Source organism: Maylandia zebra, linkage group LG1 (assembly GCF_041146795.1).
Source record: "Maylandia zebra isolate NMK-2024a linkage group LG1, Mzebra_GT3a, whole genome shotgun sequence".
Classification (NCBI taxonomy): domain Eukaryota; kingdom Metazoa; phylum Chordata; class Actinopteri; order Cichliformes; family Cichlidae; genus Maylandia; species Maylandia zebra.
In genome coordinates this window covers 17,698,827-17,712,453 of record NC_135167.1, presented here as the reverse complement: position 1 = coordinate 17,712,453, position 13,627 = coordinate 17,698,827, and the positions used below count along the sequence as shown (strand labels likewise).

General features: G+C 40.0%; 2 protein-coding genes across 5 annotated transcripts; one reads left to right on the top strand and one right to left on the bottom strand.

Annotated features, from left to right (window-relative positions):
• Window positions 1-43: 43 nt before the first annotated feature.
• On the top strand, window positions 44-8,433 carry mthfsd (methenyltetrahydrofolate synthetase domain containing). Of its 4 annotated transcripts, none has more exons than XM_012920466.3 (8): window positions 44-231; window positions 368-471; window positions 1,005-1,118; window positions 2,149-2,262; window positions 2,381-2,471; window positions 3,521-3,633; window positions 3,886-4,011; window positions 5,632-8,433. In XM_012920466.3, exons 1-8 carry the CDS (start codon window positions 204-206, stop codon window positions 6,382-6,384), a joined length of 1,443 nt encoding a protein of 480 aa, XP_012775920.2. In that variant the 5' UTR covers window positions 44-203; the 3' UTR covers window positions 6,385-8,433. The 4 variants fall into 4 exon arrangements, with proteins under 4 accessions (XP_012775920.2, XP_012775926.2, XP_023010041.2 ...); XM_012920472.3 differs by lacking the exon at window positions 1,005-1,118 and adding an exon at window positions 841-954; XM_023154273.3 differs by lacking the exons at window positions 44-231; window positions 368-471; window positions 1,005-1,118 and adding an exon at window positions 1,726-1,877.
• A 1,102-nt stretch (window positions 8,434-9,535) lies between these two features.
• foxf1 (forkhead box F1) lies at window positions 9,536-13,346 on the bottom strand. The gene is made up of 2 exons (XM_004539389.4): window positions 12,054-13,346; window positions 9,536-10,792 (listed from the first exon to the last, which is right to left on the bottom strand). Exons 1-2 carry the CDS (start codon window positions 13,030-13,032, stop codon window positions 10,629-10,631), a joined length of 1,143 nt encoding a protein of 380 aa, XP_004539446.1. The 5' UTR covers window positions 13,033-13,346; the 3' UTR covers window positions 9,536-10,628.
• Window positions 13,347-13,627: the final 281 nt, after the last annotated feature.

Below are 13,627 nucleotides of genomic sequence, written 5' to 3'. Positions count from 1 at the left end.
GACTACGGTTGCCTAGAAGTTCAAAACCACCTTTCCCTTTCGCGTTTCGTTAGGATCGTCCCTCTGAGCCACCGTAGCAATGATAAACATTGACAAGCAGCTGTTCCGTTAGTATTATGTTACAGAGCTCACGTGTACGATATTACTGCGTGGAGTGCATCCGAGTGTTGTAGAATAAACCTACCCGTGGCTCTAATAAAGCGATGGATCCCGTCATAAAAATCAACCCGGGTAGGTCAAGTGTTTTGTAAAACGTTTGTTTTGCCGTTGAAATTGTTGTTAAAGTCGTCGATTCGCTAAATGTGATGCTGAAAACGTAAATGTTGCTTCGGTTAGCGTTTATGTTAAACTCCAATTTTCTCTCCAGGAGGATCGAAATGGGACATTCGTCAGAAAGTTTGGGACTACATAGAAGAAAAGAATCTGGCAAACTTTCCGAGGCCCGTCCACAACAGAATCCCAAATTTCAAGGCAGGTTAAAGCAGTTTAGCTGAAGAGCTGCAGCGCAGTTCTCATTCAAATCAATGCACTGGCAGGTCAACCTCTGCCACTAGTCTCCAGTTTTTTCCTCCCTCCTTCTCGAATTAAAAAAAATATATATACTTGAAAAAAGAAAGAAGAGGAAAAATCTGAGCCTGTGACTGTCTGGGTTATATGTAAAGTACTGTAAGTAAGTAAATAAATAACTGAAGAAAATAATAAGGGCTGTAGGGGTGAAATTCTTGCTACACTCAGGGTACCAGCACAGCTTCTGACTGATGTTCTTAAATTTTGAATCACTAATGGCTGTCTTGTCTCTGTGCATGCATACATGTCTTTTCCTGTGCACCTATTGACCAGGGTGCAGGTAAGGCATGTTACAGCCTTGCAGGCCTGCAGGAGTTCAAGTCCAGCCAGACAGTCAAAGTTAACCCAGACAGACCCCAGCAGCAGGCACGCTTTATCACCTTGGAAGTAAGTTGACTCGAGGAACCTATGATCAGATGCCTTCCTTTCTGCTGTAGGGTGCTTTTGCGGCCTGCGCCAAGGTGTTGGAGCTGCAGGCGTTCATCCACACATCTGAGGTGAAGGTGGATCCTGACAAACCTCTGGAGGGTGCTCGGCTGGCAGTGCTGCAGGTAGCACTGCAGTGTTGGAAAAAAACCAAGAACCAGAGTGCCTCAGGCTGGATTACATGATTTTCTTTTGAATTTTTAAATGCAAGCAGAATTTTAAATGAGAAATTTTAGACTGTTTTATTACTGTCTAGAACAGGGGTGTCAAACTCCAGTCCTCGAGGGCTGGTGTCCTGAAACTTTTAAATGTGTTCCTGCTGTAGCACACCTGAATAACTTAACTAGGTCATTAGCAACACTCTATAGTACTTAACTGCATGCTGAGGTGGCAACCCCTGAACCTGCTCAAGTAAATTGAAGTAAAGTGTTTGGAAAAATTTACTTCTAAAAGTACTTTTATTGCACCATGTTCATTCACTCATGAGCTGCTGTAACATGAATCAAATGGCTGAATTGCCACCTCGGCATGCAGTCAAGTTCTATGGCAGGGGTGTCGAACTCCAGGCCTCAAGGGCCGATGTCCTGGGTGTTTTAGATGCGTCCTTGATCCAACACAGGTGATTTAAATGGCTAAATGAGCTCCTCAACATGTCCTCAGGTTCTCCAGAGGCCTGGTAATGAACTAATCATTTGATTCAGGTGTGTTGACCCAGGTTGAGATCTAAAACCTGCAGAACACCGGCCCTCGAGACCTGGAGTTTGACACCCCTGTTCTATGGAGTCTTGCTAATGACCTACTTATGTTATTCGGGTGTGCTGCAGCAGGGACACATGGAAAAGTTTCAGGACACCGGCCCTCAAGAACTGGAGTTTGCACCTGTGGTCAAGAATTTGCTACATAAGATTGTTTAAGTTATTGTATAATATCCTGTAGGTTCTTTGTAAAGTCACATTTCAGCAACATCAGTGTTTTGCATCAGTTAAATTTAAATGTTTTTGTTTTTTGTAATTTTGCCATCACTCCACTGATTTTATTCAGCTCAGTTTTAATTTCTAGTCCTATTAAATAACTCAGGATCTTTTTTTTAATTTAATTTAATTTATTTTTATTTATTTATTTATTTTTAACATTTTACTGAAATAATTTTTGCAGGCACGGAAAACTTTGTTGGTCCCAACTCCTCGTCTTCGTACAGGCCTTTTCAATAGGATTACTCCACCTGAAGGGGCTAGCAAAGAACAACTACGCATATGTTCTTCCTCTCAGGTATAAATGTACTAATGTTTGCTCTTATTTGTCAGCATTGTCATTCCTCTTTAAATTCCCAATAATGATAATTAGATTTTCTTTCTTCTTTCTTCTGAAACCTTCAAACCATCTCCAGGGTGTGAAAGACTTCAGTGTACCTGTTGGCCTGGATGCAAAAATTAAAATTGACCTGATGGTGGTTGGTTCTGTGGCGGTGTCGGAGAAAGGTGACTTATACACCATGTCACGATACTATTTCAGTTTCATATTGGTAACCTAAATGATTTATGATTGTGGGAGAGCAACAGAGCAGTGAATTCAAGACCAAGTTTACCATACATGCACTAAAATATATAAAATCTAAAGAAAATGCAGTACTCCTTAAATAGTAGTTAGAACCACGTGTGCAATTTACTGTCTATTATTGCAGAATAGACAATATTTTTTCAGTTCAAAGTGAAACAATTTTTTTCTTTATTTTCATATATACAATAGTAACACTGTTGGATACTTATATTAAACATGGCCAAAGTTTCAGCCAATGAGTTTAGGGTATATATAAGCCAGCTGAAAGGTGGCTTAAAGGAGACGAGTGAAAATGGTGTCACAGAGATTATGAACGGAGAGACTGCAGCAAGGTTAGTTTAGTCAACTGTGCTGCAGTCCAAGAGGAAAACTATGCTGCAAATGAGCTCAATAGGTCTCCTTGAACCTCTAAAGGTGGAAAAGGCAGCATGTGCTGCAAAACCTGCTTTTTCAAGCATGAATTTACAATTATTAGCTGAGTAATGAACAACATAGTCTGTTATTATATAGCGATTCTCCTAAATCACTACTTGGGTGATTATAAATTGTTTTATGCAAGGCTTGTTTACTACACAGTGGAAAATGATGAGAGGCTGTGCTGACTGAAAGCAGAATGGAACAAAGGTATCGTGATTGCTGCACGTGTCTAAGCCTATTGAGGCACTTCTGCACACTCTGCCAGCATAGAGGAAAAAGAGCAGAAATAAGATTGAGGCAGATGCACGTAATCAGATCCCTTCTGCTTATTGTGGCTTCTCCTGTGTTCTTCCCGCCATGTAAATTGTCTGCTAACCGCACTCCATGGTGATCCTCATTTCTAAAATGCCCAAGATAACTCATGCAGTACTGCAGCGAAACACATGTTTTACTGTAAGGCAGTATAAAGGAGTTTACAAATCTCCAAAAGGATTTCGTAAGCTGCACAGTATACATTTTTAAATTAAGTTTCCCTCTCTGCCTTCCGCTGTAGGCTTTCGGATTGGAAAAGGAGAAGGCTTTGCTGACTTGGAGTATGGAATGATGGCTTCAATCGGTGCCGTGAATGAGTCTACTGTGGTGGTTACTGTTGTCCATGACTGCCAGGTTGGTTTGCGCATTCAGTTTGATCTCACTGAGCAGTTCAAATGTTTTATGGATCTTGTTTTGCAATAAGCAGCTTGTCCCTTTTTACAAAGCTAAAGAACACGTTGGTATTAAAATGAGGAATAATACAGTTTTAAATAAAGATGTGCAGCTCGAACTGACATGAACAGACATAGTTTAGAGTTTTTTTTCCTCCCACTTGTTGTTTCAGCATTAGTAATTTGAATACTTGAGGAATAACTGTGCTTTCAGGTGATGGACATTCCAGAAGATCTAATGGGAAGTCATGACCTGACTGTAGACTACATCCTCACACCGACCAGAGTTATTAAAACAGATTGCCAGTTGCCTAAGCCATGTGGAATCATCTGGAATAAGGTAACCTGAGTGTGCTTGTTTTTGCTTTGTGTAAAGCATAGTAGTTATTTCATAGTCAACTTGATTTTGAGAGGTCAAGGCTGGCCTGACCTGATACATGTCATTCCTCGTGTCTCCCCTCAAATCTCTGTGATGGATTTATCTAGAAGAGGGGCATACAAAAAAGCGTTCAGTAAAGCATAGCTGAAAGTAACTGATTTGAACACTGGAAAAATTATGACGTTAATGCCTTTATCTATGAAAGACTTAACATCTGTGATTAATGCTTCGCTCTTAGTATGTGGATTTCCATTACTGAAAAATAATGTTATTGGAAAAATCCTGCACCTTTTAAAAATGTTTTTCAGTCAATAATCTGATAATATGGATGTTCCAGTAAGATGACTTGCTCTGAAAGTATGTTTTTCATGAATGTTTGATCAGGTCTCCACCCCTGTTGTCATTCAACATAATGAAACCGGCATTTAGAGGGAGAGTAAATGCCCAACACTAAATTTAAAAAAGGAAAAAAAAAAAAAAACAACTGAAGTTTTTGTGTTCAGAAAGTATACATTAGCTTGTACTAATCTCTTCTACAATTTAGGACAAGACGAGATATGACACTAGCACACATGAGTCTTTATAATTACTTCATGGGATCAAATATTAACATAGAGTTTATAGGAAAATGCGCTGCTTTGGTTACATGACAAAAATGTTGCGTTTCCTTAGTAACACTGCCCTCTAGTGGACACATAGAAAACCTACAGCTCACTGGAGGACGGTCTATCCAGCATTGTTTATTCTTCTGAGTGCACTTACTGTAATAATGCCATTTTCCCAAAAAAAAAAAAAATTCCAGTTATTTTCTTTTTTATTTCTTAGAAATAAAAAAAATAGTTTTAGTTTTTATGGATGGTGTGTACAGTGCACACTTATGTAAAATTGTTTACTTTAAAAAACAAACACAGTTAATTAGTTTGTTTTATCTTGGGAATTTTACTGATATATTTATAGTGCTTTATCAGTCTTATTTACCACTCATTTCACATCATCGTCTGTATTTAAATCAGCCTGGACCATAAACAGCTTCTGATTTACTGACAGTGGCACAAAGATGAAATGTGTTTTTCCTCTTGATAATTTATCTTTAATTAGACATAGGTAAAGGTTATTTTTCTTATGTGGTAAGTTTGTGTGTAACCTCTGGGTTCCTTACAACATGCATATAAGTAAACAGGACCCAGTGACCTCATAGACAGGAAGGCCGCGTCTGATCATCAAAGGCTTCTCTGCCCAGCCACCTTGGCTCTGCAGGGGCAGGGGAATGACGGGTCAAACAGGCCAGTGTAAAAACAATAGGTCCGTATATCCTTTACAGGACTGGTCAGCATCAAAGTCTGCCAAGACACTTGAAGACCCAACAAATCAAGATAGCAGTCTTTATTTTTAACTGCTTGGGAAGTGAAATATCCTGCTGGTATTAAGATGGTTTTTAAGCATGGGCTGTGAGGAGCTATCAGCTTTCTCTTTATTATGAATAGGTGCATTGCATCGGCCCTGAGCAGGTCTGTTTGTATGCTGTGTGAGACACATTTTTTTCGTTTCAGCATTACTGAGTCTGTCCAGTTTTGTCTTCAGCTGGACACAGAAAAGCTGCAAAAGATCCCCATCCTGAAGAAGCTGCGTGCTCTTGAAGAACAAGCTGGAAAGGATGTAACACTGGGGGCAGCGCCTGTTGCGGCAGAAGCTGGTCTGCACGCCAGTCAACCCAAAAGGCAAACCAGACGGAGGCTGAGGCCAAACACACAGCAGGATGCTGAGGGAGAATCCAGCCAGGACTCTAGACTGGAAAAAAGAATAGCGGGAGAACCAAAAGCCAGACAGCATCTGACTAGAATGAATAAAGAAAGCAGAGGAGACGGCAAGGCAGGTAACGAGCAAGAAATTGGCAAGACAATAAAGGGAAAAAGTAGAGGGAACACAAAGGAGCAGGTCCCAGAAGAGGGTGGAAATGAAGTCAAATCTCAGCGTAAGCTCCATCTGAGTGTGACAACAGTTTATCTGGGAGGAATCCCTGCTGGGCTGCGTGTTAGTGAGCTGAAAACCGCCCTCCGAGAGAGGGAGGCCACTCCACTGAGACTCACCTGGCAGGGAGCTCAGCACAGGGCCTTCCTGGATTACAGTGACCCCCACTCTGCAGATCAGGCCTTGGAGGCTCTGCAGGGGCTCGCTCTCAATGGTCACAGTCTGCAGGCTGAACTGGCCAAGAGCCAGCGAGGAGGCAGGAAATCTGGACAATCCAGTAGAAGACCAAAACCAGCAGCGGCTCCGAAGTCTGAAGTATCAGCACCAGATGCTAAGAGTGATGCCACAGAAAAAACTGAGCAGTAAAAGCAGTAAGAAATATACCTAATGTAATGCTTAAGTTGTTTACAGTTTTGGACAACTGCAAACACCATAAAAGGAGTTGATTGGTTTTTTTTTTTGCTTTAAAAAAAATATGAACAAAAATGTGATTTATTAGAAGAGAACATATTTGAACCTAGCAGGCATGACTAAATATTAACAACACCTGAAACTATGAGAGTAGTGAACCTTGTGCTGATTTGAATCCAGACAAATTCTATAACAACTAAGATTTTGCTATATGCTCTGTTAAGTGGGCTACAGGAGCTTTCTTTCTTTAAATTTGTCCCAATCGTTTTCTCTTCAAAGTGCCTTTATCAGAGATTCTTAGAAACACAACACTCATTTTCTCTTTCAGTCTACAAACTGCATGCAGTGCTTTTGCTACCATACAATAATTTTAAAAAAAAATAATAAAAAAGGCTAGTGCTTTTTTTTTTTTTTTTTTCCTTCTCAAAACTAGCTGTCAGTATTATCACATCATGATGTTGCCAGACCTGTTTGTCTGCATCCTACTTGTTTAAAAATGGGTTCGTTTTGTTCAAAATGGCACCTGCGTGTGGCAAGTCACAACATTTGATCATTTGAGTCACAAAACTGGGAGTAAAATATAACATTTCATCATCTAACAAAAGTCTAGCCACGCAGGCTTCTACCTTTGACCATTTTTGTCTTTTTCATTGTCCAAGTTCATCCAGATTTACAGAACTTGTGAACAGACTCCAAGTGTTTAAAGTTTAATGAACTTTAATGAGACTACAGAAATGTAAAGAGTTTACAAATAACCGTGACTTAGTTGTGATTTTCTTGGCTTGATTGATTCTTGTACATAACACGGGATTATTGGATAGTCTCTACTACTGTATGATTTTCTTTTTTCTCTTTTTTTTTTAACCATGAAAATCTAAAACAGGCAGATTACAACGATAAACAGGGGAAGAGCTAAAGGCCTCTATTGCTGCTGTTCTGTTTTCTTTGTTTTTGTTTTGTTTTTTAGCTAGCGTTCATTTTTACAGTTATATTTGCACCATTATAGTGACTAAATACAAATTTATTCATTGTATTTGGTGTGGTTGGGCCAGTGAGAGAGTGATGCTGCCCTCAATATTAGATAAATTTGCTCCACATGACTTTACTTATTTCTTCACTAAAGCGTTTGACTGTACCCGTTAACACTGAGTGTCTTTTTATGAAAAACAAACAAAAAAGAAAATTGATGGATTATAAATGTTCACAAGGTTTTGCAGAATTTGGAGATCCGACTCTGAAGTTCCCCACCACCTCAAACCATCGTTCTCGTGAAGAGGCAGAACTATGTTGTTAGTGGTTAAATATGATATTTCAGGCCCGTTATTGGATTTTCATAAAACTTGATGTGTTTCACCCAGTTGTAACATATAAAATGCCAGCTTGTAAACTTGAAATAGTTTTAAGCTTAAAGAAAACTTTAAAAGATTAATTCATTTTTGCAGAGTGACATTTTTCTTATTCTCTGTTTGGAAAATGTGTCTGTTAACATTACCTTCAAACTTCTGTAAACCCAAGTGCTAGATAACCTGCCCAATGACTCTTTTTTTTTTTTTCTTCTGTTTACACCTGTCTCTGTAGCTGCACTGCCATTACCTAAGAAATTAACCCATAGATGTCCTGTTTGCACTAAAGTCTTGGCAGGATTGGGACACAAGCAGTGTGTCTGTCTGCACAGTACCAGGCCTCTGGCTTTTTATGGAGCTGTCATCCAGCCCTGGCCAGGGAACAGCTGTGGAACGCCATCTTTCTCCCTCAGCCCTCCAGAGCACTGAACCTTGGCAAATGTCATCAGTTTGTTAATGCTCTGTTCCACTGCTGTTAAGCCTGCTTACCCCTGTGCTCAATGGCATGCTCGTTTTACTGGGGTTCAGTCAGTGGTCATGTGGTGAGATTGCAAAGCGTATCACTGTGGAGCATGTTACATCCCCTTGTAAAGATGTAGTTGTACACACAAACATCAGCAAACATGACTTAACCGTCAAGATTAAAGAAGATAACAAAAGGCCTCAAACCGCAGTTGGTTTACTTAATCTAAATCACAAGCATGAGCATCGGATTAATCTACACTGACTGTGTTGATGCACTTAATAGATTGTACCCACCATACTCTTACATTAGGAACAACTTTTTAAACGCCATAAATGTTGCTTGAAACTTGAAGAAATTTAAAATAAGAAACGACGTCCGGATTTTTTTTTTTTTTTTTTTTTTAATGATTTGCGGTCATTCAGATGAAAAAATTGCCAAATTGGTTTTAAGCCGCACAGACATGCGTGTTTGTGAATGTCGAAAAACAACAGTTATAATTAATGGATCAGAAATCTGATAAAGAAAAAAAAAAACGTGTCCCTTATAATAATTTGCATCTGTAAAATTAAAATATTTTGACTCTGAGATAAGATAACCAGGATTTTACACAGTACAATACACGTTATGCGTATTATTTATGAGTACTTTTAACTGCTTATTATTTTTGTCTTTGCAGTATCATGAGTGGTATATCTATTTTATGTAACAAAAACAACTCATTTTAGATGAGAAATAAAGATGTTCTTCTTTATGAAAAATCGGCCCTACTTTTTTTTTCTTTTTCATTTTCCTAGGCCAATTTTCTGTTGTACAATTACGCATTTTGCGGAACACTCCAAAACTAATTATTACAAAGTTATGCTCCTTAAATTAGATCAGCGCAATTTATTGCTGCAGGTTTTCACCCTGTAACCAGACGCGTGTGAGATCTCTGCCTCGGATTTGTTACGCCTTAACTACTGCACACTCTCAACAGATCGAAGACATGTTACGATTAACCTTTCAAACCCTTGACTGTTAATGTTCACCAGTCGACCAATGGATTGGGAAAAGTTTAGTTTCTTCTAATAATTCTAATTTTCAAAGTTGGACGTCAACTGTAGGTGAAAACAACAGACTGCTGCAGTAATTGCTTGAAATAGAAGACCTAACTGCACCACAGTGACAACTGTCTGTAGTACCGAGGGTACCGGTTGTGCTTTAAACCCCAAATAAACGAACCATCGCTTTACATTAAAGAATTGCAATAATATACATTTACACGAGAAGGCTGCTGAAGAATTGGACACACACAAAAAAAGCTTCCCATCTTTAAATAAGCTAATTTGGGGTTAATTATGCAATAAGGATCACTGTCTTTGCATCTGTTTACAAGGCATGTTTGCTTGCAGGACCATCGCCCCCGAAAATTGTCTGTGTGCGATAAAATCGAAATGGATATCGTTTGGTGGAATTGCCGGCTTAAAGAGCCGAAAAGATATTTTATTTCTTAATGCTTTGTTGTAATATAGTCTAAAGACAAACCCTCGCTGGTGGACCCTTTGCTAGACTCTCCCCCCCCCCCCCACTTCTTCTACCAATGTATACAATGCTGAAAGTAATGGTCTACATATAGCTGACACAAAAGACATAACAGTGTTTACAATATATCCTCAATTTTTCATTTTAAAACAAATAATAAGCGTTCTGACAAATATTGCCAATAAAGCATATAACTCCTTGGCCAGTTCGCCTGAAATTAAAATATAGGCCTACAGAATAAATAAAAAGAAAGTTGCGCTTATAGGTTATTCAAAAAGTGCCGTCATTGTTTTTACACAGTATACAGTATATGGACTTACATTATACAGGCTATGTAACGTCCATAATTGTTCATCTCAGAATCTAACATTTGTATGCAAGTCCAAAAAATGAAAGGAAAAAAAAAGGTAAAAACATGAGACGGGGAAAAGTGTGCATTTTTTTTCTTTTTTTTCTTCTTTTTTTTTAAACATTGACCTACTTTAACAAGATGAATACACAAGAACAAAAGTGTGAAGTGGTAGTCATCCGCTCTGCAGGACTAAGTACCAAACAACAGCAGGGTGTCTTACGCCCACGCTTTACCCCGCTGGTCGATGTTGATGAAGATGGCATAAAAGAGTTTGTTTTAATTATTATTATATATTATTATGTGGTTGCTTTCTAATTGGCCTGTCTCCGTGTCTCTGTCGCTGTGTGTAACAGCACAGAGAAGTAGTCCAATCTACTTGAAGCAGTGAGCACTCTCCAGGACTGGGGCATGCCTCTCAGTGGTAGTTTACTCATTCGTTGTTCATTTCAGTCCGTTTTGCTTCATGGCTCAAGTCTGTGACACCATCTTCTAGTCTCTAGACTGTCCACGGAGGACATCACATCACGCAGGGCTTAATGTCCTGGTAGGAGACCTGTTGGTGGTGATAGTAGGAGCCGCTGCTCGGTGAGTGCATGGCTGAGGAAGTCATGGCGTTGAACGAGAAGACGAACTCCTTTCGGTCACACATGCTGGGAGACTGGGAATGGTACCGAGGAATACCTGCAAAAAAGCATTTAAAACATGAATGGAAATGCTACTAATAATAATAATTTTAAAGGGTCACTTTTAAATGTAATGTACTTGAAGGCTAGTAACCTATGTTACCTTATGTTCCCCCAGTTAAGAAAAATGTTGTTTATAGTTCTGAAATAAAAAGTTATTTAAATGCTTACAAGTTATTTGCAACACGATTTGATTGGTAATCTTGCTGATACTAGAATTATCCAGTTCTACAGACCTTCGCTATGCGTTCTGGAAACCCTAATAATAAAACTGTTATATGTGGTGATAATAATAATAATAATAATAATAATAATAATAATAATAATAATAATAATAATATGCTCTATATCTACCATATTTTACCGCAAAAAGATTGCTGTATGTGTAGGCACTTTATATTCTGTGTAAGAAAGAAGTTTATATTTGTAAATTGAGCTTCACTCTATTATACTAACTGAAATGCATGCATTCCTCTTAGGGCCAGAGTCCATTTAGTAAACCCGATAAAGATTGTCAAAAGGGGAGGCGGGCTTGCAGGGCTAATTGACAGTGGCCCCTTTGCACGCCAGTCCCGGAGGACCGAGAGCCTCGAGGCAAGGCAGGCTGGACCTAACCGCGCTTGTTTTTTTAGTTTTTTTGTCCACAGATTGGCGTGACTCTAAACTCTCCCGGTAGACTCTTTCAACCATCTCTTGATTTATTATTTTTTAATACCACACGTTCAGGAGGTTTGAACCCCTCTGGTCTTCTGTCTGGGTTTTATTTTAATAAACCTGATTTATTATGTTTAATGATTCACAAAATACTGGAACTTTATTTACGAAAAAAGTGGTTAAGTTGTGTTGTATCATTTCCTTAATAGCCTTAATTCCAATCCCTCAATTATGCACAGCACAGATAAGCCTTATGTTTACTGACTGCAGAATAAATCCGGCGCATTTCAGTGTGATGCTCTTCAGAATTACTCAACATTTCCACTAGGCCCAAGTTTGGCGCATGATATGTGAAATAAAATTCTGTAAACCACAGACATATGTGGACAGTATATCATCTCTGTCTCTATCCTCTAATAACCAAAGCGTCTTAATTTGAATAAAATCTTTCGTTTCCTTTATCTTTGTCATAGCTCGCAAATGTTCTTTATATCATCAGGCCCGGCTTCTCTGAACCTTTTGCGCTTTTTTTTTAAATTAGAAAATTAAATATATATATATATATATATATACACACACACACACACACACATATATAAACTTACCTTGTAAATCTGTGGTGCTGTGGCCATTCTGGTGCAGGTATGGTTGGTCTAGTGAATGTGTGGGCAAACTTGGCTGCAGTGGGTTCGCTCCTGGATTACAGGGGGACAGAGGCTGCTGCTTGATGTAGGAAGCCCCGTTATTCAATGAGGCCGAAGGGGCTGGAGCCCACGCAGAGGCTGAACTCGAGTATACGGGATGAGGCTCCATGACTCCTCCGCTGGTGAGCAGAGGGGAGGCGGAATTGTCGTGGTGGGGATAATCACTCCCAGTGGATCCTGTACAACTTCCCATGTAGGAATGTCCACTGTTGGTCGACAAGTGTGACATGGAGTGTCCGGACAGACCCATCCCTTCCATGTTACCTGCCAAGTGTCCATTCATCATCCCAATCCCACTGTCCAGAGACAAACTGTTGGGCGGACAGGAAAGGCCCCCGCCGCTCCCTTGGAAGTTGTAAGACTCGGGGATGTGGTTGAATCCCAGGCCGTTCATCATGCTGTACATGGGCTTCAGCGCCTGGCACTTGCGCCTAAAACCCCTGGGTCTCCTTCTGAAGGAGCCTTCCTCGAACATAAACTCACTAGCCGGGTCAATAGTCCAGTAGTGTCCTTTCCCCGGTCGACCGAGGCCTTTGGGCAACTTAATGAAGCACTCGTTCAGGGACAAGTTGTGACGCACGGAGTTCTTCCATCCTTGGTACGAGCCCCGAAAAAACGGGAAGCGGCTCTGTAGAAACTGATATATTTCACTGAGGGTCAGGCGTTTTGTTGGAGAGCTCTGAATAGCCATAACTATTAAAGCTATGTAGGAATAAGGTGGTTTCTCTGGTCGTCGGATCCCTGCGTTTGTCTTTTTGGTTTTCGTAGTGGAGGAGGCAGTTTCCATCACCACCGTTTGTCCGTGTGGCTTCTCCGGAGCAGACATCGGGCTGCTCTGGGCAGGAGTCTGTGCTGGGGGCTGCTGAACCTCTGCCGTCATTAGTTAAATTTAATCTTCGAGACGGAAAACAAAAACAGAATTGCTTTTCCACCTATAAAAAATAGTAAGTTAGGTACTAAATTTGTGTCATAAAGAAAAAAAATCGAATAATGATAGTGGCGATAGAGGCGAAGGCGCGATTATCTTCTTAGCTGTTGCTTTTGATTCAGTCCTGCAGCAGTCTGAAGCCGGACCGCCTTGTACGCAGTGCCCGAAATGGGATAAAGAGAAGAACAGGAGCCGCTTTCCACTTCAGTTGGTGTGTTGTCGTGCGTCCGAGGAGCTCACTTTTTACTTATCTGTTGCCATCGGCGCATTGGAAGCTGTATGTCTTGGTCATCCTAATGTTGGGACCCGCCCAGTTCCCCGATTGCCCTCCTACTCAAGTGGTGGGCTGTAAGCTTGCACATCTGTGTGCGTTCACTTTTCAGTGAAATCTTTCTTTTTCCTCCGTCCTTACACAGAAATAGAGAATATATCTCACATATAACATTTAATTTCAAGGACCCATACGCTAACATATCCCTCAGAGCACAAATAAATTCAAATGCCCGTTAATGATTTGCATAAGCTTATACTAAGTGAATGCATTAGA